Source organism: Electrophorus electricus, chromosome 24, assembly GCF_041902795.1.
Source record: "Electrophorus electricus isolate QZ-2024a chromosome 24, ASM4190279v1, whole genome shotgun sequence".
NCBI lineage: Eukaryota > Metazoa > Chordata > Actinopteri > Gymnotiformes > Gymnotidae > Electrophorus > Electrophorus electricus.
In genome coordinates this window covers 5,948,975-5,974,329 of record NC_137520.1, presented here as the reverse complement: position 1 = coordinate 5,974,329, position 25,355 = coordinate 5,948,975, and the positions used below count along the sequence as shown (strand labels likewise).

Below are 25,355 nucleotides of genomic sequence, written 5' to 3'. Positions count from 1 at the left end.
ATGCCAAACATTACATTTGTGCAAGATAACCTGAATGATTTTGGAGTTTATTTTGGAGTATGCCCTTGTTTTCCTTAGCTATCATTTTAAGTTGGTTTCATAATCCACTTTCTGTTGAAACATAAAATTGTTTAAATATATATATATATATATATATATATATATATATATATATATATATATATATATATATATATATATATATATATATATATATATATATATATAAGTGTGTGTGTGTGTGTGTGTGTGTGTGTGTGTGTGTGTGTGCGCGTGTAAAAATGTCAGAACTCTCTTTTAAGCAGTTCATTTTCATGACCTTAATCTGCTTCTCCTGCTGAGGTAAATTGTTAATCGTGCAAATCTTCCCCTGTTTGTGAGCCACTGAGTCAAATGTGTTCACTGCACATTTAACTAATTAAAAATTCCAGTAAAGGTAGCCAACCAGTACTAAATCCTCACAAAAGCAGTCATGGCAACCACATCTAACCAAAGAGGCTGTTGCCATGACAATAATTACAGCACCTTCCAAGTGGGGTGATGAAAGGAAAGAGCATGGAGGGTGTGCATGCGTGTATGTGGGAGATGCAGATTTTAGGCTCAATGGAACTTGAGCACAGAGAGTGATAATTTCTTTATTTTTAAAACATTGTGGATTTTTTATAAATCAAATCAAAATCTTTGGTTTAAGACCAAAAATAAAGTACCTGCACAATACCTTTGCGCCTAAAATAATTCTTTACGGCATGCACTTTTTACGTTACCATTGCCTTGGATTAACATTTTCTGTGCTGGAAGGACCCACTATGTTTTGTTTGCATTAATAAAATGTACCAACTTTAATGCCCATGATTTTTTTCCAAAAATGTTTTAGGAAAGGTTTGTTCATTTGGAGCTGTGCTAATATCCTATAATGTGGGGAAGTAGAAATTTGGAGGGCTTGAAGGCATTAATAGATATGGGGAGTGGTCTCTATGTTCAGACACCCTCAGGTCTCTTCAATGGAATTAATGAGCCCCTCTCTTATTTGCTACACAATCCTTTTTATTGCCCCCACACAAACACACAAACACACACAGAGAGACGGATAACTCTGGGCTTAGCATGAATCTCCGGGAGGTAAGGCAAATATAGCGCCACAGATTGACTAAGGAGACAAATGCAACCTTTGTTAAATCAAGTAAATAATGTTATTTTGATGAGAAATGCACTCTTAATATTTTGTAGAAGGAAGTTTGAATGAAGTGGGTTTTTTTAGTAAGAGGAAGCTGTTGAAAAGCTTTGTCTGGGTCTATTGTAGAAGCACTAACTTTTTGCTTAAAGATTGCATGTACTCCTAGAAATTTTCAGTAGGAAAACCTCACAGAGTAAGTCCTTTGGGACCTATGTCCCAAAAATTGGAAAAAACAAAAAAACAAAAAAACAAAACCAAAGACTCAAGCCAGTTCATTTCATTTTTTACTTCTTTCTTTTCATAGTTAAGTCAGTTTATGTTCCTTATCTGAGTCAGAAAATTATTACATTTTTAAAAATTCACCTTGTAAAGCAAAATATAAAGCTTTTTATACTGTCTGATGTAATGCTCAGGGAAATTAACATAAATACCCAATTATTTTCTAGCCTTTTCTTTGTATTTTATTTTTCGTTAAGCAAGATTTCAGATTTGCATGGCTTGGCAAAACCTGATGATTAATTATTAGACTATTCGAGTATGCTCTAAGAATACTACAATTCTGATATGTCATAACATAAATAAATTAATAAAGCATTTTGGTACTTTGCTTATTATGCATTGGTCCTTTAAAATGTATATTTCATTTGAATGGCAATCACATCACAGTAATATTTCCTTTTACCAATGGTTGCTTGTTATCTGATCTTGAGATTAATCTCAGATATCCAACTGAAGATCAGATAGAAAACATTGTGGACCATCTTGGATTATGGTGTACTAAGTGTGGGATAAGACCTTCATGCCTGATTTACTCATAATTGTATACCTGCACTTTTACAGATCATAAATATTCATAGCCCATAAACTGTCTATGAAAAATCATTTACTAATTTTCAGGGATTTAGTAAAGAAAACTAGATTGAAAAACCTTTCTCAGTTTCATTTTGTAAAAAGACATATTGGCAGATATGTTCCAGATTGTATAGACAGAGTAATACATTGCTATTTGGTCTACCTGTAAGTTGTCTACACTGAAGAAATTACTAGCATTGAGAAGGTGAACAAAACATCTTACCATTTCATGTCAGTGTATTAAATACTGTCATACTATAACAATGATACGGTTACAATATATCAGTGTTTGTGTAATATAAAGTGTTACCCTGCATGGCACTACTTCTGGGTTTTAAGGATTTAAATAGTCTTTTAAAAATTACATTAAATTAAATGTTCAGTTATCATTGTTGTTGCCTAATTTAGGACTAACCCTAACCTTAAAAAAAATTTCATAAAAAAGTACTACATAAAAGCTTTATAATTCTTATGGTGCTACTTAATCTTAATTTGCTATTATCAATCTCATTGTTATGTATCTAATGTCCCGCGTTCTATTGCCCTTCCCTACATTAATGTCCTCTTTCTTCCTCTCTCTTAACCTTACGCACCTTAACCTTCATGAACTAGGAGGTCAGAAGCCGTCAGTTTTGGCGGGGCATGCTGGCTGAGATCCTAGGCTCTCTGGTCTTCGTGTCAGCTGTGTTGGGCTCTTCAGTGCCAGGTCCTGGGGGCAATTCCTCCGGGCCCCTTTACCCGGCACTAGCTGCAGGCATGGCAGCAGTGGGCCTGGGACACTGTTTTGGAGAGATCAGCGGGGCTCAGGTTAGGAGTTGAAACAACTGCTGCTCCACTAGCGATTTGCATGAGTGATTTCTAGTAGGGTTCTTGGTCTCATACTGACTCACTCTTCTTTGACTTTAGGTGAACCCTGCTGTAACTTTGGCTTTATTGGCTACAAGGAGACTGGACACATTAAGGGCTGTGGTCTATGTCATTGCGCAATGCTTAGGAGCCACTCTAGGGGCTGGGATGCTCTACTTGGTCCTGCCCCTGAAATCCACAGCTGAGGTCTTTGTCAACAAGGTATGGATCTAAGGTTCAGAAAGAGGGTTTAGTGCTATTTAAAGGTTCCCAGTACAACCCTTATTGACTCTAGGCAAAACCATTATCTTTTTCTGTTTACATATAAGATGAGTATGCTAACCAGGGTTTAAATACATTAATTGGATTATTTGGATCAAGTGTTGGCAGCTAGACTAGAACTGAAGTCTGGAATGGAAGGTATACTTAAGGATTGGATAATGAGTTTATGGTATATATACATTACTATGAGGATCATTAAAATTATAATATATTCTGAAACACTAATCCATGAACTGTTTCTAAACCTAATTGATATGTTACATTGTTCCTTATTAAATTAGTGACTATCACTAGCCAGACTCTGCCCCTCCTTGCACTCCCAACACTGCTCACATGGACTCCACTTCCCATGATCTTCGTTAGATATGTTCGTTCTTAGTCCTGTTTACTGACATCACCTATTGTTAATTCCATTGTGTGATTGTTTTTGTATTTAAACCACCTTTGCCTGTGATAATGATATTGAGCCATTCTCTGGTTTCTCTGGTTTTGGACTTGTTCACTTTGTCTCTGGTTTTCCTCTTTTGCATTGCTTGTTCCTGTTTAGCCTGCCTGGTTATTTTTCTCCCTTTTGGTATTTACCCTTGCCTATTTTATGAATTACATCTCTAGATTGCCCTGCTGGATTTGTTATTATAGTTATTGTTGCATTTAACCAGCTTTCAACTGTTCATTTGCCTGCCTGAAGTAACATGCCCAATTAATTCCCTCTTGAAACACACACACCACAGGTACCCATAGAGGTGAACGCAGGGCAGGCTCTGGGGACAGAGATGCTGGCCACCTTCCAGCTGGTCTTCACCATCTTCTCTGTGGAAGATCAGCGGAGGCGAGAGGGGAGTGAACCCGGCAACCTGGCTATTGGCTGCTCCCTGTCTGCTGGCATTTTTACAGCTGTGAGTGAAGTGCTGACATTCTTGCCATATTTCTGCACACATTCATACATGCATTCCTGAAAGTGAGTTTGGGAATGTTCGGTACACAGGGTAGAATTTCTGGAGGCAGCATGAACCCTGCTCGTTCTCTTGGACCTGCCATTATAGTTGGGTTCTGGGAACATCACTGGGTGAGTCAATCATGTAAATTTAGTCATAATTTTTATTATATATGTGAATGGCCAAGCTTCCTTTATTTTATTCATCTGCACTCATTCTTCACCACACAGGTGTACTGGATAGGGCCGGTGCTGGGTGCAGTTCTGGCAGGTGTGTCTCATGATTTCTTTTTTGCTCCAACCACCTCAAGGCAGAAGCTGGTGGCATGTCTCACTTGTAAAGACATCGAAATAGTGGAGACTGCCAGTGTGTCTCGCTCCTCTCTGTCCACTGTCACACAGACAGCTATGAGGGCCAAGCAGACCAACAAACTTGAACACAACTGAACCATGTGACATGCTCACTGATTGGGAACACTGCCATTTCTTCAAGGGTCAATGAATTGTAAATTAGCTCTTGTCATTGTACCTTTTTGAATTAGATAGTGTCAAAATAAATGTAAAAACATTTACATGAAGAGTTCCTAAAACATGAAGAGTAAAGATTTAAAGCCTTATGAATGTTTAGATTACAGTTCTGTTCTGTAACCACTGTGTGGGCAGTGTATTTATTTTCATATGAAATTATTCTTTAAGATGTTTTCTGTTCATTGTTGAGTGACTTACTAAAAACTAAAGTATAAAGAGTACTGTATTCATTATTTTTTACAATTATATAGATAAACAGAATTATTTTTAAGATGTTCTTTTTGTAAAAACTAAAAATATTTTGGGTCTATACATAAAACATGGGGTTGTATGGATGTCAATGCTACTTTGAAGCATGAAACATTTAGATTATTTATTTTAACCCCTGTAAGGTATTTACCACCGGCAAATAGTGTAAGTAGCTAGAAAAGGCTGGATTGAAAGACAGCACGGAAGCACTATTCAGGGCATCACAGAAAGAAGCTCTGAATACAAAATGAATAGACTCTAGTATCTACCGTGCCAGGCAGATGCAGGCTGCTCAAAGATGCCTCTGAAACAATCCAGCACCTAATAGTGGGATTCAAGATGCTATCAGACAGAGCATACATGGAAGGCCATACCCAAGTAGCTGGCATAGTATACAGAAACATCTGTGCCGAGTATGGGCTAGACGTTCCGAGGTCAAAGTGGGATACACCCCCAAAGGTGGTGGAGAATGACCATGCTAAGATCCTGTGGCACTTCCAGATAGACTCTCAAAATGGTAATGGATAACCAACTGGATACAGTAGTGGTGGGTAAACAGCAGAAGAGGGCCATAGTGAGAGATGTAGCAATCCCAAATGATAGAAACATAGGAATAAGGAACATGAAATGTTTGAGGAATACGGAAAGCCCATAATCCCACACTGCGCACGGACTGAGATGTTGTAGACTGAACTTCTCACAAAGAGTCAAATTTAAATGTAATCTTATGTTGTCATTTTCATTAAGGAAACAACATTTGATCGAACAAATGAAGCAATTTGAAGCAATATGAATATATTACATCATATAACTGCCATTTTTCTCCTTTCACTGCAAAAGCCCTTAAATAACACACACCTTTGTTGTGCACACACCTTTTTTCTGACTCCACTGTGTACCTCTGCTGTTAAATAAGGGATGTACCTGACTAAGCTTCGTAACTCAGGATGGAACTAGGGTTTATTTGATCTGGGAGGTGCCCCCTTGCACTTCTTCCTGAGGGATTATGTCATCATGCTGGAGCCTCAGGCTTTTATAAATACCTCCTGTGGCCCCTCTACAACCTGTCAAACTAGATCTTCTCACCACAGGCGGGACATGCACTGTTTTTTTTCTTCTCTGTGTCTTCTACTGGAGTCAAACCATAAAACCTGTAGCTTTTCCCCTAGCATCAATGTCCAGCCCCCCTGACAAACTGTCTAATCCTCTCCATGCCCAATCAGGCACTTGCCTCATGTCTCTTTGACAAGCACAGTGTTGTGCAGGTGAAGAGCTTACATGTGAGTGACTACGTATGACTACATGTGTAGATAACGTCTCTACGCATATGAGTCGTTTTAATCCACATTTTTCTCTTTCTTCATTTCTCCATATCATGTCTTTGTTTTAACCTCCTCTGGCCAGAAAAATATAAGCGTGATCAACTTCAACCAGTTTGTTGTCACCTCAGCAAAATTTGTTGTTTTCTGACCCCTCATGATGGTGGAGCTCCATTCAATGATGTTCTGGTAAGCAGTGTTCACCGACTTTTTTAGAAACCTGATGCCATGTGTTCTTCGGCATGGGCACTGCATTGCGCTGGATCTCTGGATCCCTATCATGCCCTTCATGCTGCCATCTGCTTCGGTTTCACTGCGGCCACACTCATCAAGCAGACACATCAACCCGTCTGTCACCTTGACCTGCCTAGACACCTCCCAGCTTTCTCTGCCCTGTGCTGTGTTCTGCATGTGTGCCCAGAGCCTGGGCACTGTGGGAGGTGCTACTGCTCTCTATGGAGGCACACCCGGCAACACGAGAGGCACGATGGCTCTTAACACAGTAAGCAAAGGCACTAGGAGAATTAAGTACAGCACTGAATCATGCGCTGAATCCTGTTAACAACAAATTTTTCTTACAAAATTAATACATAATTCATAATATCACAGGCACCGCCGAAGCACTTAAACATTTAAACACTGAAATATTGATTACAAGCCTTGATCATAGTTCCAGTTATCATTCTGCTGAGCATGTTTTCATGATAAATGTTCAGCAGCCATTACTAACGTTGGACTCCTGTCATTGGGTATATAACATATCTTATGCTATTGATGAATTTGATTAATTTTATTAGTCAGAAACTCGTTTTATCTAGACTTAGAGGAAATTCTCTAAAAAAACTCCCCACATTTTTTATTCTTACAGTGCAAAATAATTTAATAACTAAAAATTAAAAACAAAAATATATTTTGTGAATCCATCATATGTCTGTGGTGTTGATAAAAGCGAATGATAACAAGGTATTGGAGGAATACACAATTTGTTTTTGATACAATGTTCCGTTCCTTCCCACAGCTGCAGTCTGGAATCACCATGAACATGGCCAGCACATGAGGTCTTCCTCATGCAGCCGTGGATCTGCATCTTTGCCGTGGCTGATGAGAGAAGAAGTGGGCGTGTTGGCTCAGCCGCTCTATCCATCGCTTTTTCTGTCACTGTGGATCACCTGATGGGAGTGAGAAAGAGAGAGAGACTCAGAGAGAGAGAGAGAGAGAGAGAGAGATAGATAGATAAAAAATATGAAAGAATGTGAGGTACCAGATGTTTTCTAGAGTAAAAACTCTTACTCTTTGCCTAGAGGCATGATTCCAGCTAGGTCCTTTTCCCCTGCTCTTCTCATGAGGAATTTTGTGAACCACTGGGTAAGTGAGAGAAAGTTTCTGCAATGTTTTTTTTTCTGCAGCATTACTTCATGTACAACATGCACACGTGTGGGTATTTGTGTGTGTTTCATTGTAGGTGTACTGGGTGGGGCCCATGTCTGGTGGAGCTATGTGTGCTTTCTGCTATAATTTCATGCTATTTCTCAGAATATTTCTCTGCCTTTCTGAGAAGGCAGATGACTCCCAGAGAGTGAGAATCAGCCAGAGACCCATGGGGAGCCCATCGAGCTCAATACTCAAGCACTGCATCAACCAGAGCATCGTGAGCCAATTCTGCTTCCATCATTCTGTGCCACCATCAGCTAACACATGAATTATATTATGATAAAAAATATCCATTACCCAGTATCAAAAACATGAATTAAAGGATTAAAAATAATTTCAAACAGGGAAATATAATTAAATACCTAAACCTATTATTACATATGTACTAAACTCTATATATTTTTGAAATGCAGAGAAAATAGGTGGGCTATGACAAGGATGATGTAGACATAATAATAATAATAATAATAATAATAATAATAATAATAATAATAATTTTGGGAAAGGAAATACTGAAAATAAAAGTAAGCATTAAGCTTGTACATACTAAGCAGTAGTACAAAGTAACAGCCACTAGAGGGTGGTCACAGGCAAAGAATGTATTTTGTATTGATTTATATATATATATATATATATATATATATATATATATATATATATATATATATATATATATATCTATATATATATATATATATATATATATATATACTCACACACACACACACACAGACAGTGCCTATTATACCATGAAAATAAAAAACATCTTATGTTTTCCAGCTGTGATTACACAGTATCATCTTAATCAACAAAGTGTAAATTAAGCTTTTTAAAATTCTCATAAATTATTATTTGATTAGTCAAATATGTGGTTTTGATAAATAACCAACCCCATAAATTAATCAGACGCAAATAATCACCTTCCAGATCACACACCAGGCTATCTGGCCCACACCTGACATCATTTGTGGTGGTTTTGATTACTTCAGAATTAAACCAGCAGTTCTCTGAGGTTTCCACTAATAATAGTGCATGGTAACGCAAAAATTCACCATGGTTAGAAAGTTAGATTCAAAACGGCTTTGTGATAAGGTTGTGGAAAGGCACAAGTTAAGACAAGGGTGCAAAAAGATTTCAGTGTCTTTAAATATCTCTCTGAGTATCATTCAGAGCATTATCAAGAAGTGTAAAGTGTATGTAACCACTAACCTTTCCAAGATCGGGCCGTCCCTCTAAACTGTATAAGTGAGGCAGGGGGACATTGATCAGGAAAGCTACCAAGAGGCCAATGACAACTTTGATGGACCTACAGGTCTGTATGGCTGAGACTGTTCGGTCTGTCCCTGTGGCAATAATCTCAAGCTTTATGCAAAGCTGGCCTTTACAGTAGGGTGGCAAGGAATAAGCCTATCTGTGAAAACGTACCCCAATTGTCGTTTGCGCTTTGCTAAAAAACACTTCAAGATTCTATTGTCCTGTGGCAAAAGATCAGATGAAACCAAAATTGATCTGTCTGGACTGAAGTACAAGTGGTATGTTTGGCAAAAGTCTAACACAGCACACCACAGAAGATACACCATAGTTACCGTGAAGCACAGTGGTTATATTATGTGGATGTTTCTGGAACTGGGAAATGGTGAGGATTGAAGGGCAAGTGGATACTGCACATGTACATGCAAGGTCTTGATGAAAACATGTTTCCGAGACAGCTGAAGATGGGCAGGAGCTTCACCTTCCAGCATGCCAATGACCCTAAACACACCGCCAAAAAAAAAAAAAAGCAGTCACTTAAGGACAGGAAGATGAATGTCCTTCTATGGCTAAGTCAGAGCCCTGACCTATATCCCATAGAAAATCTGTGGATGAATCTGAAGAGCACAGTGCATTGCCAGTCACCTTAAAGTTTGACTGAATACAAACAATTCTGCGAAGAAGAAAAGGCAATAATCCCCCAATCTAGGTTTGCAAAGCAGGTTGAGACATATACAAACAGACTGATGTTTGTAATTAAAGCAAAAGATGGCTCTACAAAGTAATAAATCAGGGGACTGATCACTTTTCCAAGCCTGTATTTTCTAGTTTTTCATTAAAAAAATTTTTTTTTTCAGAACCATTACCTTTTTTTCTCATTACTTGAATGTTGCACAAGGCAAAAATAAAAATATTGAATAAGACAAAAAAAAAGTGACTGTTTCAAAGGGGTATGAAGATTTTCTATAGGCACTGTATACAGCATCTTTAGAGTCACAGCCACATTCAGAGAAATAAGAAATAAGATTGGGAATTAAGTAATCCTCAGTAGAACTGCTTGCGTATCTATACCAATGGACAAAAGTATCTGACAGATAAAAGCAGTAGTGGCTGCAATCATTAAATTTGAAGTTTGTACTTATTTATTTATTTATTGCATATTTCCTCAGACTGCATGCCTTTTATCTATAGTGTTGCAATGTTAGGTATACTATAAAAAAATAATAACATTCATAAAAGAGTGGGTAGTCTGAGATCTTTAAGCCATGGTGAGACATTTGCTATATCCTGTGTAAATCTCATTTAGTATACATTGCTACATATTTACAAGAAGTTGTGCCTGAGACTTGTTGGGCTAAAGCAGCTTGCCAACATGTACCCCAGCCCTGTAAAATCATGCCAAACAAAACCATCAGTCTGCTACAAAGGCTCTGCTATGACTTGCTATACTAACTCGGTGTATTGCTTGAGAGAGAAAGGCATGGGGAGAGAGTACTAGAGGTAGAGGGAGCTCAGTGTTTGCGAAGCAGAGATAAAGAAGCACACAGGAAGCCTCACTTGTCAACCTGTTGTTAATTGACTTGTTGAGTGAAAAAGAGTGACACCAAACAGTGCGAATGCATCTAATGTTAAAAACACTACCACTGTGTCCAATTTTGATTTGTATGTAATTAGTATTGTCTACTTTAGATTGATATATCAATATCTGTGCCAGATACTTTTATCTAACGTAAATCCATGCGTTCTTCTGAGGCACTAGTAAAAATATTGTAAATCCATGCGTTCTTCTGAGGCACTAGTATAAATATTGAATTGTTTATCTGCTTTTAAAACAAAGCTTCTTACAGATAGTAATGCAGAACGTTTCAAAACTCCCTTTACAACTTTTATGGGGACTTACTAGTGCTAGTAATACTTACTCTTGTCAGTAGGTAACTATAGAAGAGATTATAAGACTATTATAGGTAAGAGAATCAATTAGTCTTTATTAAAAAGAAAGCAGTGTCTGCTAGCAGTTTGTGTTACTGGTAAGATTGAGAAGGAATGGCAAAGTTGACTTTCATATTACTGTGGAAGTTCTATATTGAAAATATCCCATGTTTTTTGCTAGTAAGGACTTTGTTTTTTAAAGTTAACCCAAGAGGATTTGCCTGTCTGCTTCTTTTGACTTCTGATGGTTACTTTTTGTCCAGTTGTTTGGAGACAAGAGTCTTTTCACATCTATAGCTTATATAATCACCTAGCTTTTAACTTTCAGGAATTCTATGACTGATATGCCAGTGAAATGTTTTCCACTTAGCCTAAATGTAATCAGTCAGCAAATACATGTGTTGTGTCTGACATTTCTTTTATTAATTTAGTTTTGCACTGGATCAATAAAGCTAAAGTAGCAAACAAATACTGGAAGCCATTTCACCAAAAATCTTTTCTGTAAATAAATGTCTAAATCTTCACTGACCTGTCTGCCCCTACATTCAGTTCTTACGTAGTCACACAGACTTGACAATGTGGTTTATGTCAGATTTACGTAAAGTTGAACAAGACTACCCTACGGCCTGTAGCCGAATGCTGTAACACCCTGATGTAAAGCAAACTTTGCATTTAAACCTTTGTTTAGACCACTCTCACAAGTCAGTTATTTATCATTGTAACAACATATGTCCTTTCACACACACTCCTACAGGCTAAAGTAGGTGTGCTTTGCTAGTTCATTGCGCTCTTAAATTGGTATTTGTTCCAGTCCAGACTGGAATTTTATAACCTTATACCTTTATAAGGTTTTCCTATAAATGGGTGTCATCAGTTTATACATGATGAGTGGAGGGAATCTTCACAGGAAAATGTCCACTGTTCTCTTCAATGAAATCTTAATGTTAAGCTTAATGTAGTATTAATATTATATTAAGGTTTTAATGCAGTTGTTTATGTGACATCACTTTTTCATAATTTGCTGCCCAAGCTTTGTTGATCAGTTTTTATATCACTCTATACATTATGTTTACTTCATTAGCAAGTAAAGGTGAATCATAAAAGACAATGCAATTCAATGAAATAACATAGATTTCTTTTTTAAATTTGACATTGTGGGTTCATAGCTTTAATTGTTCATATTTTAGTGTCACTAAAATTAAATTTCTTTTAATGTGCTTTTTCTTCAACCAGAATTTCTTAATACCTTATGATATAGATGCTGTAAAAATTACTATGCTTGTCTCTATAACTGTTTGAGCTAATTTTGTTCATTGCTTTAAAAGGACAGATCAGCAACTAAGAACCAAGCAAAGGAATTTTATGCTAAACAAAATAAAATTTCAAAGCAATCCATAATGTATCATTGGTTTCTGTCATATAAATATTAAAACAATTTATTTTCAGTCCACAGTGGATCTAGCAAGAACTATCTATGTTGGCAGCAATTTATTAGGTGTACAGCTAACAAAAACACAAACTTCATTAGTGTACACTACCTTAACCTTATAAAAGACTTATTAATGCACTCCTTCACTCTAGACCATCTGGGACTACATAATAAATGATTATCATTATACATGTGGACTAATTTAAGAAAGAAATAAAGACACATCCACCAAATAGTCAGAAGTGTGTGTGTGTGTGTGTGTGTGTGTGAGGAAAAACTGCAGTCATAAGCAAAATAAAGACTGGACAGGAAGAACAAAGGAATCAAGACAATTTGACTGTAATTTCCTACAAAAAGTGGAAGGACACATATATAAAAATGATACATTAATATTTACATTAAATAAGTTGGCTCAAAATAGGACCATGAAGCATCAGCATCCAGCAGAGGGGAGAATGAAGTCTTAAGGGTTTGCGTTACAAAAGTGGAACCTAAAGAGGCTTGTTCCAAAAGCCCATCACCATCAGGACCGTGTATAAAGGGTCAGCTTGGATTCAGAAACAGTATGTGTGTTTATATGTAACAGGAACATACACCAGATGTAGCCAAATTCATAACTGAACTGTATCTAACAATTCAGTGGTGAGAAAACCATCTGAAAGAGTTTGTTCTCTCTTCATTTACTGCTGTTTCTAGTAGCCCAACCAAGTATTACAGTCCTGTGGCTCACTGATCCACTTTACGTAATATACAAGTGAGACATAATAATAATAATAATAACAATAATAATAATAATAATAATAATAATAATAATAATAATAATAATAATAATAATTAGAAAAGCTAAAGGCTGATAAAGTCTCCAGGAAGTCCTTTGGAAGATCCCACTCTGTCTTCCTCTCTGCAGTGGGAGTTTCATGTATATGATGCCATGGTTCTGTTTTCTAGTGCAATATGCATCTTCTCCTTCTAGTTACAGGTGCTCGCTGTGAAGTGGACCAGGAGGAAGATGGAGAAAGCCAGTGGTGGGGGCACCGCCCACTGAGAAGGCTGCAGAGGGGGGTGTTGTGAGGGACATGGGAAGAGAGGTGGGGGTGGTGGACGTTGGTGCTGGAGTAGCTGGAGGGAAGGTGTAGGCCAGAAACACCGGAGAGTGGCTGAAGGGGTACTGCTCAAAGGCTGCCGATGTGCAGCTCATGTAGGCACTGCTGTAATCCAGGTAAGGGGAGGTTACGGCAGTGCTGAGCTGAGTGGGGAAGACCAGGCTGGGCGGCAGCAAGGCCTGTGAACAGACATACTGTTGGGCCAATCTGGACAAACAGAGAAGAAAAGAGTTGCAGGCTTAGTTTTCATTCATTTATATTTATTCATGGCATATATGTGTGTTTATCTCAACATACGAGGCACTCCAGGTTCCTCTCCACCTGTTCTCTTATGCCCTAAATGACCATTGCAAACACCTACATCATCACACTAAGCAATGATATTGGGTTCAGTTTGTATATAGACACGAATGGTATTTTGACCTTAATAATAATATCTTGCATAAATTCAGATTAGTTCAAAGAGTTCAAAATTGTTCAAATTGCAATATCTGAGAAAACAATAGATTAGTGAATGGTATTAACTTGTAATGTTTTGTTTAACTGCTTAAGTCAATCGCATTAAATTATCTCTCTTTTTGTGCTGCTAACCCGTGCACACAAAAATGGCCTGAATCTACTTACACAAAACACACACATACACACTCACACACACACAAAAACAATGAATAAAAGAAAGTAAGCTGTTTGGTCCCCTCCAATGAATCCTCAGGGTCGTCAAAATACTGGAATTGCATCTATCCTGGAATATTCTCACGGCAGCCACCACATGCATCTAGATGCGGTCACAACTGCGGTGCCAGACCGTTGTCACTGTTTTGTCGTCAGTGGCAGTGGCTTGGTGAAGGTATCATCATACCAAAACTGGTAGAAAGAATGTAAGAGGGACCGAGTAAAAATGGAAGTGTATAAGAAAGAGTTAAGTAAAGAGACCGCATTAAATGCAATAGTCTCCTGCTACTAGAATGACTTCACTGTGTGGATATACATAGATGTGTATGTGAGACAGATCCACTGAGCTCAAATACTTATTGCACCAATTTGGGGTTTTTAAAAAAAAATACAGCCCTCAGTCACTGGGAAAGAGACATGTGAGTGTCTGTGAGCACTCTCTGGGGTCATTTTGGGAGACAGTGCTGCCAGGGCTTTCATGAGAGCCACAGCCTTAGCAACAGTGTATCCCCCCCATAGAGACAGGGAGAAAATTGAGAATGTGACTGAGGCTGACAAGGACAGACAGACACGTGACATAGGTTGTGGGTGCTTGAAAGGAGACCATAGAAGAAGGGAAAACAGATGAGTCACTCAAGCCAGAAGGACAACAACACTTTTAGCAGAACAGGGAAAAGGATGAGAGAGAGAGAGAGAGAGAGAGAGAGAGAGAGAGAGAGAGAGAGAGAGAGAGATACAGACAGGAACAGAGGCTGAAAGAAAGTCAAAGCCAGAAACAGACAAATACAAGGTCCAAGGCTAATATTATCTCGTTCAAATCAACACTGAGGGAATCAAACACATCACACATTCAATTAAACAAAGGAAATATGAACCCAGGCTACAGGTATTTGGCTGTGTCAAACACACAGAGCTGTGCCATACTTTAATGCTATTACACTATAATTTAAGAAGTTAATGTCACTGCAGTTCAAGAAGTAACATTTTACAATTGGTCCCATTGGCTGATGTTTTGTCAAAACGTAACATTTACGAATGAACCATTAGGGGAGAGGGAGAGGGAGACTCTATTAGACACTCAGCAAAATGAGCTTTTGTTTATGTGCAAGCTCACAGATGCTGCTCTGGTACGATCCTCATGGTGCTAACTCAGCTAGCAGTACAAAGCCGAGCACCTGAATCTGCCCCTGTGGCCCCACCCAACCCCTGAGGGTTCTGCTCTGCCTCACACCTCCACTAATCCCTGTCCTTGCCACACACACACCCCACCACCACCACTAACAACAACAACCCTCAGCCTTCAGAAATTAGAGGGGGAAACAGTAATGTGACTGTAACTTTCTGTTGCCATTCACACATTTTGCCCCACCCCCCTTTCATGCCAGTTAACAGATGGCGCCAGTTTTTCTGCGTTAGCGTAGTGGCAGTTGCCTCCTTGGACAGGCCTCGGCACACTTCCCCAGGGTGTGTGTATTCTCAGTGAGGACACGTTAGGTGACACTCAAAACAAATCAGTGTTCCTTTAACAGAAGCTACTAGCCATTACTGACATGATAACTGGATTATCGCATGTCCCTGTGTTTATTTTTGCTGTTCACCCTGGGCATTTTAGATTTAAATCCCTGTAAATTCATTGTTAGCCCTAATTACTGTTAAGAGGATGTCCAGAATTATCTCTAATTAGTAGTGATTATGTGTGTGTGTGTGTGTGCGCGCATGCATGTGTGTTTTAGTGAAAATAACTCGCAACCAAAGAACAGTGCAAGTGACTCCAAATATAACTGTGAATATAATATGTAGATACATGTTAATCCAAATGCTGCATGAAAGTTAAAATAGTAAACAGTCTAGCTGGAATTATTGCTGCTGTTATGATCACCAAACTCTGAGCTAAATGGCAGCTAACAGGCTAAGCCATTCTGATGAATGTTATAATGGATAGTATAATGTACACTACTATGTGGGACAGTTTGCTGTATACAATATATACTATTATGCCATTTCGAATACAGCTGAAAGAGTGGGCACCTCCTAACATATTGGACTGTATTGGACTGTCATATGCAGAGTGGTACTTGAACCCTTTCTGAAGTTTCTGAACCCTTTAGAAGGTTAGTAGCACGGTTAGCCTTGGAATGTTGTTTTGCAACTGTAGCACAATGTCCCACACAGAACACAAGACATCTGTTCCAACGAAGACTGCAATTACACTCATTTGTGAGTAAGGTTAGCTAAGGATCACCAAAATGTCATAGAGCAAATAGGATGTTTGCGGAGGGCAGAAGCTCACAATTTGAACAATATTAAATAATTTACATAAAAAAATAAAATTAATTTATTTAAAACTGCCTTTCAAAATTAATTAAAGGACCATACAACAGCCTATTATGACCTGGAGGGAGCTTTTGTCATCGAAAATGAGTTCCAAATTAGCAAAGCAGGTATAATTACATTAATCCTAATCACTGTTAACATTGTCATGAACATCCCTCAACTTAAACCATCTCCCACACTAGCTAATGTTAGTGAAAAATAATCATTTTTGTATACAATCCACCCATAAGTCTACTTGCTTAATTAGATACGAGATTAATGGTAGAACCATAATCACTTCTCACAAGTGCATAGTTTTTTTTTTTGTTTTTTTTTTGATGTATTCAGTGCTAACTGCTTTGTATATGCCTCTAATTTATCCTAGCAAGCTAGAGATAACTGCCAAACATGCTATGGCCAGTTGCGCTGAGACCCCTTACACACCTGTTTCAATGTCTGTTTCAATTGTCTCTGCAACTACCCCAAAATGATCCTGAAGTGGGCAAGTTTGTGATCAAATGCAGCATATGCATGTGTATCAAAAAGTAACCCCAGTACTCACTGTTTGCTAGCTAATGATATCTAAATAGAAATGTGTAATGTAGATGATTCATGCTTGGGCACAAGAGAGCGAATATGCCTCTTCATGGGAAGTTCAGTGTTGAATATTTAATAGGTTTAACACATATTATAATTATGTTAATGTACTATGTGATGTTCAATAAACTTAATATTCAATAAACGTAATGAACTTGATGTTCAATGAAATTTTGAAAAAGCTTCCAGCAGTCTTGAAAGCAGAGAATTAAACAAAAATATTTGTACATCAAAATAGCTTGATGGCCATGTCTTTATGAATCATGTTAACAGCATACTTTGGCATCAAATGCAGTCCAAATACTAAAACATTGTTCATATTAACATATGGCCTTATATTGGTCATTACTTGATAAATGTGATTAATGTATTTTCTCAATTAGACATATAATCAGAACTTCAGTTTCAGATGGAGAAGAATCAAATAGCTCAAAAAGTCTTCCTTATAAATGTAGCCACTTACTCTTATTTATAATTAACACCCTTAACCCATGTGAAATTAGGTAATAGCCTATTAAGATAAATAAGTAAAGGATAGTTGTTAATTTTTTAATAACCATGGTGTAGTAGAGCTTCAGTTCTCAGGTCTCTCATTCTATACTCAATTACCTGCTGAAGAGAGCTAAAAATGATGCCATTAGTTGCTACGGCAACGTGGAGACGATGGAATTTTAAAAATCCTGAAAGTTTAATAAAATAGTCCTGCTTATTTCTAAATTTCTATTTCTAAACAGCTAAATTTACAGAGTAGATGAATGATTGATGTCACACAGTGTCATTCTCAGCAGCACAGAACTGTAGCCTGAACTGAAGAATTAGATAAGAAAACAGATAAGTTCAAGAAAATGTGTAAGAAAACAGATGGGCACCAATGATCTAAAAAGGGAAGAAAAGATCACTAGAGAGAATGTAGAAAGAGTGTGTGTGTGTGAGTGTGAGTGTGTGTGTGTGTGTGTGTGTGTGAGAGTGTGTGTGTGTGCGTGTGTGTGTGTGTTTTAGTGAAAATAACTCGCAACCAAACAACAGTGCAAGTGACTCCAAATATAACTGTAAATATAATATGTAGATACATGTTAATCCAAATGCTGCATGAAAGTTAACAGTCTAGCTGGAATTATTGCTGCTGTTATGATCACCAGAGTCTGAAACAAACTCTGAGCTAAATGGCAGCTAACAGGCTAAGCCATTCTGATGAATGTTATAATGGATAGTATAACGTACACTACTATGTGGGACAGTTTGCTGTATACAATATATACTAGTGTAGTGTGCAATATAGTATTATGCCATTTCGAATACAGCTGAAAGAGTGGGCACCTCCTAACATATTGGACTGTATTGGACTGTCATATGCAGAGTGGTACTTGAACCCTTTCTGAAGTTTCTGAACCCTTTAGAAGGTTCTATATAAATTCTATATGTATAAATTTGATCTAAAACTTTCTTTGGATTGTCACAAAAGTAGATAAAGAAAACTAAATCACACAAATGAGACAAAAATATTAGACTCTCATTTATTTGAAAAACAAAAAAGCTCCAATATTGCATATCTGTGAGTGTGGGAGCTGATGAAATTTCAGGTCACATATGTGCAGAAATATAGACATGTTTAAAGGGTTTACAAACTTTCAAGCACCACTGCAGAAAAAAAAATACAATGGCAGAGACACTTACCCATACTGCCTCTGGATCAGAGCAGGGTGAATCTGCTGTGCTCCAATAGAGTACCCTGAGAGGATGATAAGTATGGCACACAAAAAAGTTATGTTCATAGAGGATACTTAAAATATTGATACTGTAATGTTTTTTAAAGCACAGTTTCAACTGTGATACATACAGCACATATTCATCTTAGATTGTGACTTTTAGATTGAATGCAGCTATTGCCAATATTTAATCGCACAATTCAGTTTCACCTTGTTCTGTTTTGATCTAATTTATTTTTCGTTAATTACTTAATATTATTAATCAAAAACAGCTTGGACAATGTTTACATCTCAAAAAACCCAGGACTCTTAGCTTCCTAGGAACTCATCAGTTAATTGTGGCTATGATCAACACGGAGCAAGCAGTGTTTAGCTTCTGCAGTTCTACCGTTCCCAGATGGAATCAACTCTCACAGAACCTCAGAAGAGTCCATACAGTGTATATTTTCTAATTGAGACTAAAAACCTATTTATTTGATCCAGCTTTCAGTTAGGCCCAAGACAACTTTCAAGGACAGTATTGCATTGCTGTCCTCCATCTTTGAATTTATGAACATTATATCTTTAATTAGATCTTACTTATTTTAATTCAGCTTTTTATATATAAATATATAATATATATATATATATATATATATATATTCCTTACATTAGAGTTATTTCTATCTTAGCCATTCATTCTTTCCTTTAATGTAGTTTTTCTCTCTTAATTCATTTTTAATATTTCATTATTTAACTTAAATTTAAATCGACTATTAAATTTTTATTTAAATACATTGTTTCATGTAACGTTTTTGGGCAAAAAGGTCTTTTCTTTGGGGATTCAGTGAGAGTTCAAGGGTCTATACTATGAATGTAGGGGGATTTTCAGCCTCAGGGGAGAGAAAAAAAGAAAGTATATATAAATCTAAGTATAAGAAGTATATATAAATATAAACAATATGTATAATTCTATATTTTTATTGCTTTATGATTTTTCTGATAGCTTGTTTATTGGTGTTATGGTGTTACCCAGAGGTGCGGCTACAATGGCCTATCATTGTAACTGTTAGCAGAGTGTGCTAGGGGTTAAATGATACAGCCCACAAACTGCAAAGAAGGAATTTGTTTATTTACATCCAGGCCATCCAGCTCACATCAGTTATATTGATTTGATATTATTATTGCTTTTATTGATATAATTTTATTGATAAGTCAAGCTATTTTGCCTATATAATTCTCTTAATTTATATATGTTACTAGTAACTTAGTATAAGCAGATGGCACAATTAAAATGTGAAACTTCAGATTGTAGTCTTTCTCATTAATCATCACATACAACAAATGTATTTAAATTTTCTGTTTGGAATCACAAATAAATTTCATCAATGTTTGGTTCTATTTGATGGGAAAAATACAAGGAAAGAGAAAAGGGGAGATAATGCATTTACATGCAAAATCATTTTGCCCTCTAGATGCTAAGACATGCTAATACTAGCAGCTATTAGATCAGAACAAACATTAAGGAACAAAAAGTCATTTAAGTCCAGGATGGATTCATTTTTCTGTTACTTAATGTATCATATTTTCGGCACCTTTGTGGCACAACATACCTACTAATACTATGCTTTAGATGATGCAAGTCCAGTAAGCTTTTTTAAGTTAATAAATATAAATTTTTAAGTGAAATATTAGTTTGTAATAGTTGTTTACCGAGAGATTAGTAAGGTAATACATGTATTGTTGTAAATTCCGTTTCTAGCTCCATTTCTCTAATCAGTCTATATCCTTCTTCATTGCCCCATCTTTTACATTCTAGTCATTCCTGTTTCCCTGGTTTCTACTCACTGGACTGAATAACTGTCTGCTCAGATGCCGAGGTAAAACCTTTCCTGCCTCACTGCCACTTTTTATGCACACACACACACACACACGCACATGCACACACACACACACACACACACACACACACACACACACACACACACACACACACACACACAGAGCATGCTTGATTTCACATTTTCTGTGTGCCTCTCTCGCACTCAGATAATCACTGTAGTGTCACTGCAATCCAATGCTCAACATGAATCAGCTGAACAAAGCAGGCCTCACTTCTCTTCAATTTCCGAGGCAGTACCATTGTGCTATATTTCCTTTTTTCTTATCTTAAATACATAAATATCTGAACATTAACTGGCTCTCAGAGAAGCAGAAAAACACTGAGTCATATGATAATATCACAAAGTCAACAAAGTCATCTTAAAGCAAAGTGAACTGAACTGAGAGAGAGTGAGAGTTCTACTTCAGTTATGGCTAAAGGCAGGTGAATGCCTTACCCCTTGCCTGGAATCGCCCTGTGTGCGTTTGCTGTTTTTGCTGCATAGTATATTGGGAATGTTTGAATTCTTTGAGAGTCTGATGTTTAAACTAAGAAATTTGAAGTGTGTATTGTATGGCTTAAATGTTTTGTGCACACGCTGCAGATAAAAGTGTAGGGTTTTGGTAATGACTTACATGGTCCTACATGTTGCCTGTATGTGAGTGTGTGCTGAATAAAAAAGCTCTACTGTATAGAGTGTACATGTACAAGTCAGTCGTTTTCTAAACACTGTGATATGGATTTCCATATCTGGCATAACTGGCATATACAGAAAGTGTCAACAACTACGATTAATTTGGTTTGTTCCTTACATTCAGTGTGAATGACAGTAACTGCACAAGTTTTAACAAGCCAAGCTACAATAGCACATTATGTAGCACAATAAAGACAATGAAAGATATTACATAACTGAAGTTAAAACCTAAAAATTCTTGTTTTATTTTTAAACGCAGTAGGACCGAACGTTAGTTCATCGGATCTCAGTGTAAATTTAATCACCTAAATCTAATTGCCAAGGTCCTGAGTAAAAACAAAAAACAAAAGCACCAACAATCTGAAGACCATATAATTTTTTTATGGAAAATCACTCACAAGAAGCTTTGATGTTTGCTTACCAGTCTGTGGACTGCGAGGTTTGGCCCCTAGGTATGCGAGGTTGACGTTGGCCTTCCGTCCGTCAATTATAGGGTTTGGGTCTTTACATGCACTCTCTGCTGCTGCTTTCTCCATCATAGTAACCTGGAAGGAAGAGGGACAGGTGTGGAAAAAGTATGAAAAAAAGAGTACTGTGAAACCGTAACAAAACATTTACAGTTAAAATGGATAAAAGTCACCATGATAGGTTCTGCATTCCTACCTGCTGAACCAACATTGGTGCCCTTTTGACTTGTAAAAAGGTTTCAGCGTCTTTCAGTAAGCTATTGACTTTGAGCACATCAAAACACAATTACAGACCTACATCTGTCCACTTACTGCCTTGGCAGAGCAGAGCCCCACTCTCAACAGAACTGAACGTGTGTGGGACCAAAACCAAAAAATCAGCCAAAGTCAAAAAAGAAACAGAATTTACCATGGTGTCCCATTTAAGAAAATCAATACTGCTCTGATGAATACTTTTAAACACATTTTTTGGCTGCCTACAACTTTTGCCAACTTAAATGCCATAAATGTATATATTATCCTTAATTAAATATCATTTGTTAGGTTTGGCCATTTAATAATTTGTTTTCTCTACATCACTTGGATTAACATGGAACAACACGACAGCCATTGTAATAATGCAAGCAGTTAGTTCCTGATCCCTGTGCGACCCAAAGCTTCCATGCAAATATGAGGAAATCCAAAGTATTTGCATACACCACAAGTCCCCCCCCCCCCCCCAGCATATTAGAGCATTAGGATGGAGATGATTAAGCCATAGGATCCTTGGGGAAATCCCACTCTATTTCAGCCTGTTCTTCTTCCATTCCCCCCAACCCACATGACCCATTTATGATGCTTTGTGTCTGACATAGAAAATGCTTGGTGTTCGCTGGCCACTGACAAAAGCATTATGTTTAGCCGTAGGTTTGGTTTTAGAGGTAATGCAAATACTTAAAAGATGTAGATCCAATCCAGGGGGAGATTGGTGTGTCTTTGCTAAATTCTCTTCACACTTTCCCATACTTTTCCTTTACAACTTTTTCAGTGGTGTCATTTGAAGTACAGAGTTTAACAATGTGGCTACACTAAAGCAGGTATTTCAGTGTGTCATATGCTGAAAGCATTACCAGGAAATAATTCAAGTTAAAGACATATTAATTTTAATTTTCTTTTCTATTATTATCTAAAGTAAACATGTAATTTATTCATTATAATCTTATAATATACTGATATAAATACATCTTAGATCAACACAAAATGGAGAAATGCTGAGAGATTACCATAACAGAACCAGTTTTAACAGCTGTTGTACCATCTTAGCTGTTTACTCACATCATGCCATTAACAGGAAGTACAGTGGGGTTAAGTGAGTAAAACAGGCCTGCAGTCTGTTTTCACAGCTTTACACTATGTGAAAGTGCCCCTACCCAGAATGCTCACCAGGCAACAGGGATATCATGTTAACAGTGTCAGAGTCTGATCTCAGAGCCTGATCTCAGTTTCAGTTGATATAGAGGTCTACACCAAAGCATCCGTAATTTAACAAAAACATATACACCTGTGTATATATACACAGAAGTGCTCTCTTTACCGTTCCCTCTCTTAAACACACACACACACACACACACACACACACACACACACACACACACACACACACACACACACACACACACACACACACACCATCAAACACCCTCTTTCTCGTAATTCACATTTTAATCTTCTAGAATTATACCCCATACTCTTACCTTCTCTAACATGCTTTGCCCCACCCTGCCCCTCCTAACTTTTATCTTTCTTGAGCTTACATTTTTACACCTCGCAATGCAAGGTGTCTGGAGGGAGGGAGGAGGTACCGACGTGAAGGGGCATGCTCTTATCTTAGTTTGCCAACAGCTTTTGAGGGCAGACCCCAAAACAGTTTTATGACACTCCCCAAGTGATAAATCGTGTATGTGTATAATAGATGTGGGTATGCGTGCTGTTGTGTTTGTGTACGTGTGTTGTTTTGTGTGTGTGTGTGGGGGTATTTCCAAAGCCTGTGTGGTAAGTAAACGTATTGTAGTAAGTGCAATAAAATACAGCATCCTAGCAGCTCCTCTTACATATCACTGCACTTTGCTGTTGAGTGTAATGTGGACGCAAATAAATAAATAAAAAAAAAAAAAATGTGAATGAAATGCTTTGAGGGATGGCTCACCCTCTTGCATCCGAAAATGATGAAATGAAAATCTTGCATCCAAAAATGATGAAATGCGGAATTATTAGGCCAAAGGTTTTACTTGTGGCTCGCAGAATGTGACACACTTGTGGAGCAGTCAGCAAAGCAATTTAAGAACATTACTGAATTTGCGCTTCTTCAAAGCAAGATCTTTCCATCTTCAGGCATATTTGAAAAACGAAACCTATTGTCTATTAGTAGCTAAGATTAGATGTTATTACGGACCAAAATGTTTATACAGCCTATATAGATAGTCTATGCTGAATTACTGTACAGTATAAATACACGCCTTCGACAGGAAAGCCGACAAACCTATATAATGTAGGACGAAAGAAGACATTTGTCCCTCAAAATTATAACAAAGAACTTGACTCTTTGAACGTAGTAATGGCACCTCAAGACAGCATGCGCGCCCACACTTCAAAACAATAAAACTCTTTTCCCGGAAGGGTTTATACTCGATTCTGAGTGCAGTTTGTTCTACACCAAGTCAAAACGTTGCATTTTGTTGAAAATAAAACAAGTGCACTTACGAAGTATGTTCTGAGATCAAATCAGTTAAGTAATTTTGAATTGTGGCAAAAATAACCCAAATGAACGTTTTTAACATCTTGCGATGCAGCTTGCAAAGCAGTTACTTTCTGTAGACCTCTTAAAGATGACAGTCGCTCGTCTCGTCAGTTTTAGAGAACAAATAGTTTGACGGCTTACTTACAAAACCATATCCTCTCGATTTCCCAGTCTGTCTGTCGGTAATGACTACGGCCTCATCGATGTCCCCGAAGATTTCGAAGTACTTCCTAAGAGATGCATCTGTGGTGTGATACGGGAGACCACCAACAAAGATCTTCGTAAAAGTGGTGTCTCTTGGACGCGTCGCTTCCACTGTCCCGTTGACAAACTGATGTAAAAGCATATTAGAGTGCAGAAAGAGTGATAGACTACGTGGGTAATTAAATATGCAGCCCAGGAACAGCAGGCGCTACGTGCGGAACCTGACCACACGCTCAACTTATTGGAAAAACAAAAGGACTTCGAGGCAGATATTCCGAGGCAGATATTTCTTTGAAATCGAAGAGGAAACTTTCTTTTTTTCGCTTCGACATTTACGGAAGTCCACTCGATTCTTGTTCAAATCATTTTAAGCAGTTAGGTGGTTTTAGTTAACCCAAACGCCATTTGAAAGATGAGCCCTGGCTGTACATTAACCTTAGCAAAAAAAAAAAAAACTATCTGAAATGTTTTATAGGCGGCCAGTGTTGCTCACGCCTTCTTACTTTATCATCCAATGTGCGCGTCGAGCGTTTTCAGTCTCGCGACCCTCCCTCTCCCGCCCGTGCCTCGCCGCGCGGTATAATGCTGCACCTGCTATTGTCCATTTACACACAAAGAAATCAAACACGACGGAAAACGTAGTCTATTTAAAACCGTTGTAAATCTAAACGTTGTAAGCATGAAAAAGTATATAGTTGTCACTGTAGCGATGTTTGTGTCTGCTTGTCATAAATTCAT

General features: G+C 37.6%; 3 protein-coding genes across 3 annotated transcripts; 2 read left to right on the top strand and 1 right to left on the bottom strand.

Annotated features, from left to right (window-relative positions):
- Positions 1 to 1,062: 1,062 nt before the first annotated feature.
- Positions 1,063 to 4,834, top strand: LOC113591474 (aquaporin-4). Its single transcript, XM_027031974.2, has 6 exons — positions 1,063 to 1,119; positions 2,639 to 2,833; positions 2,933 to 3,094; positions 3,886 to 4,050; positions 4,140 to 4,220; positions 4,320 to 4,834. Exons 1-6 carry the CDS (start codon positions 1,105 to 1,107, stop codon positions 4,533 to 4,535), a joined length of 834 nt encoding a protein of 277 aa, XP_026887775.2. The 5' UTR covers positions 1,063 to 1,104; the 3' UTR covers positions 4,536 to 4,834.
- Positions 4,835 to 6,344: 1,510 nt separating this feature from the next.
- Positions 6,345 to 7,876, top strand: mipb (major intrinsic protein of lens fiber b). Its single transcript, XM_035522661.2, is given in 9 exon segments — positions 6,345 to 6,410; positions 6,412 to 6,456; positions 6,458 to 6,519; positions 6,521 to 6,686; positions 7,203 to 7,237; positions 7,239 to 7,362; positions 7,460 to 7,549; positions 7,647 to 7,749; positions 7,752 to 7,876. Coding segments are annotated over 9 exon segments (816 nt in total).
- A 4,671-nt stretch (positions 7,877 to 12,547) lies between these two features.
- Positions 12,548 to 25,114, bottom strand: rbm38 (RNA binding motif protein 38). Its single transcript, XM_027031969.3, has 4 exons — positions 24,559 to 25,114; positions 21,592 to 21,715; positions 18,584 to 18,638; positions 12,548 to 13,534 (listed from the first exon to the last, which is right to left on the bottom strand). The coding sequence occupies exons 1-4, from the start codon at positions 24,757 to 24,759 to the stop codon at positions 13,198 to 13,200; spliced, it is 717 nt and encodes a 238-aa protein (XP_026887770.2). The 5' UTR covers positions 24,760 to 25,114; the 3' UTR covers positions 12,548 to 13,197.
- Between the last annotated feature and the right edge of the window lie 241 nt (positions 25,115 to 25,355).

Excerpts from the sequence above, each read along its gene's own strand:
- rbm38 (XM_027031969.3), bottom strand. The coding sequence starts at position 24,759 with ATGCTTTTACATCAGTTTGTCAACGGGACAGTGGAAGCGACGCGTCCA. Across the intron at positions 21,716-24,558 it reads AATCGAGAGGATATGGTTTT|GTTACTATGATGGAGAAAGC; the intron begins GTAAGTAAGCCG and ends TCTTCCTTCCAG. Across the intron at positions 18,639-21,591 it reads ACCTCGCAGTCCACAGACTG|GGTACTCTATTGGAGCACAG; the intron begins GTAAGCAAACAT and ends TCATCCTCTCAG.
- LOC113591474 (XM_027031974.2), top strand. Across the intron at positions 2,834-2,932 it reads GAGAGATCAGCGGGGCTCAG|GTGAACCCTGCTGTAACTTT; the intron begins GTTAGGAGTTGA and ends CTTTGACTTTAG. Across the intron at positions 3,095-3,885 it reads CTGAGGTCTTTGTCAACAAG|GTACCCATAGAGGTGAACGC; the intron begins GTATGGATCTAA and ends CACACACCACAG.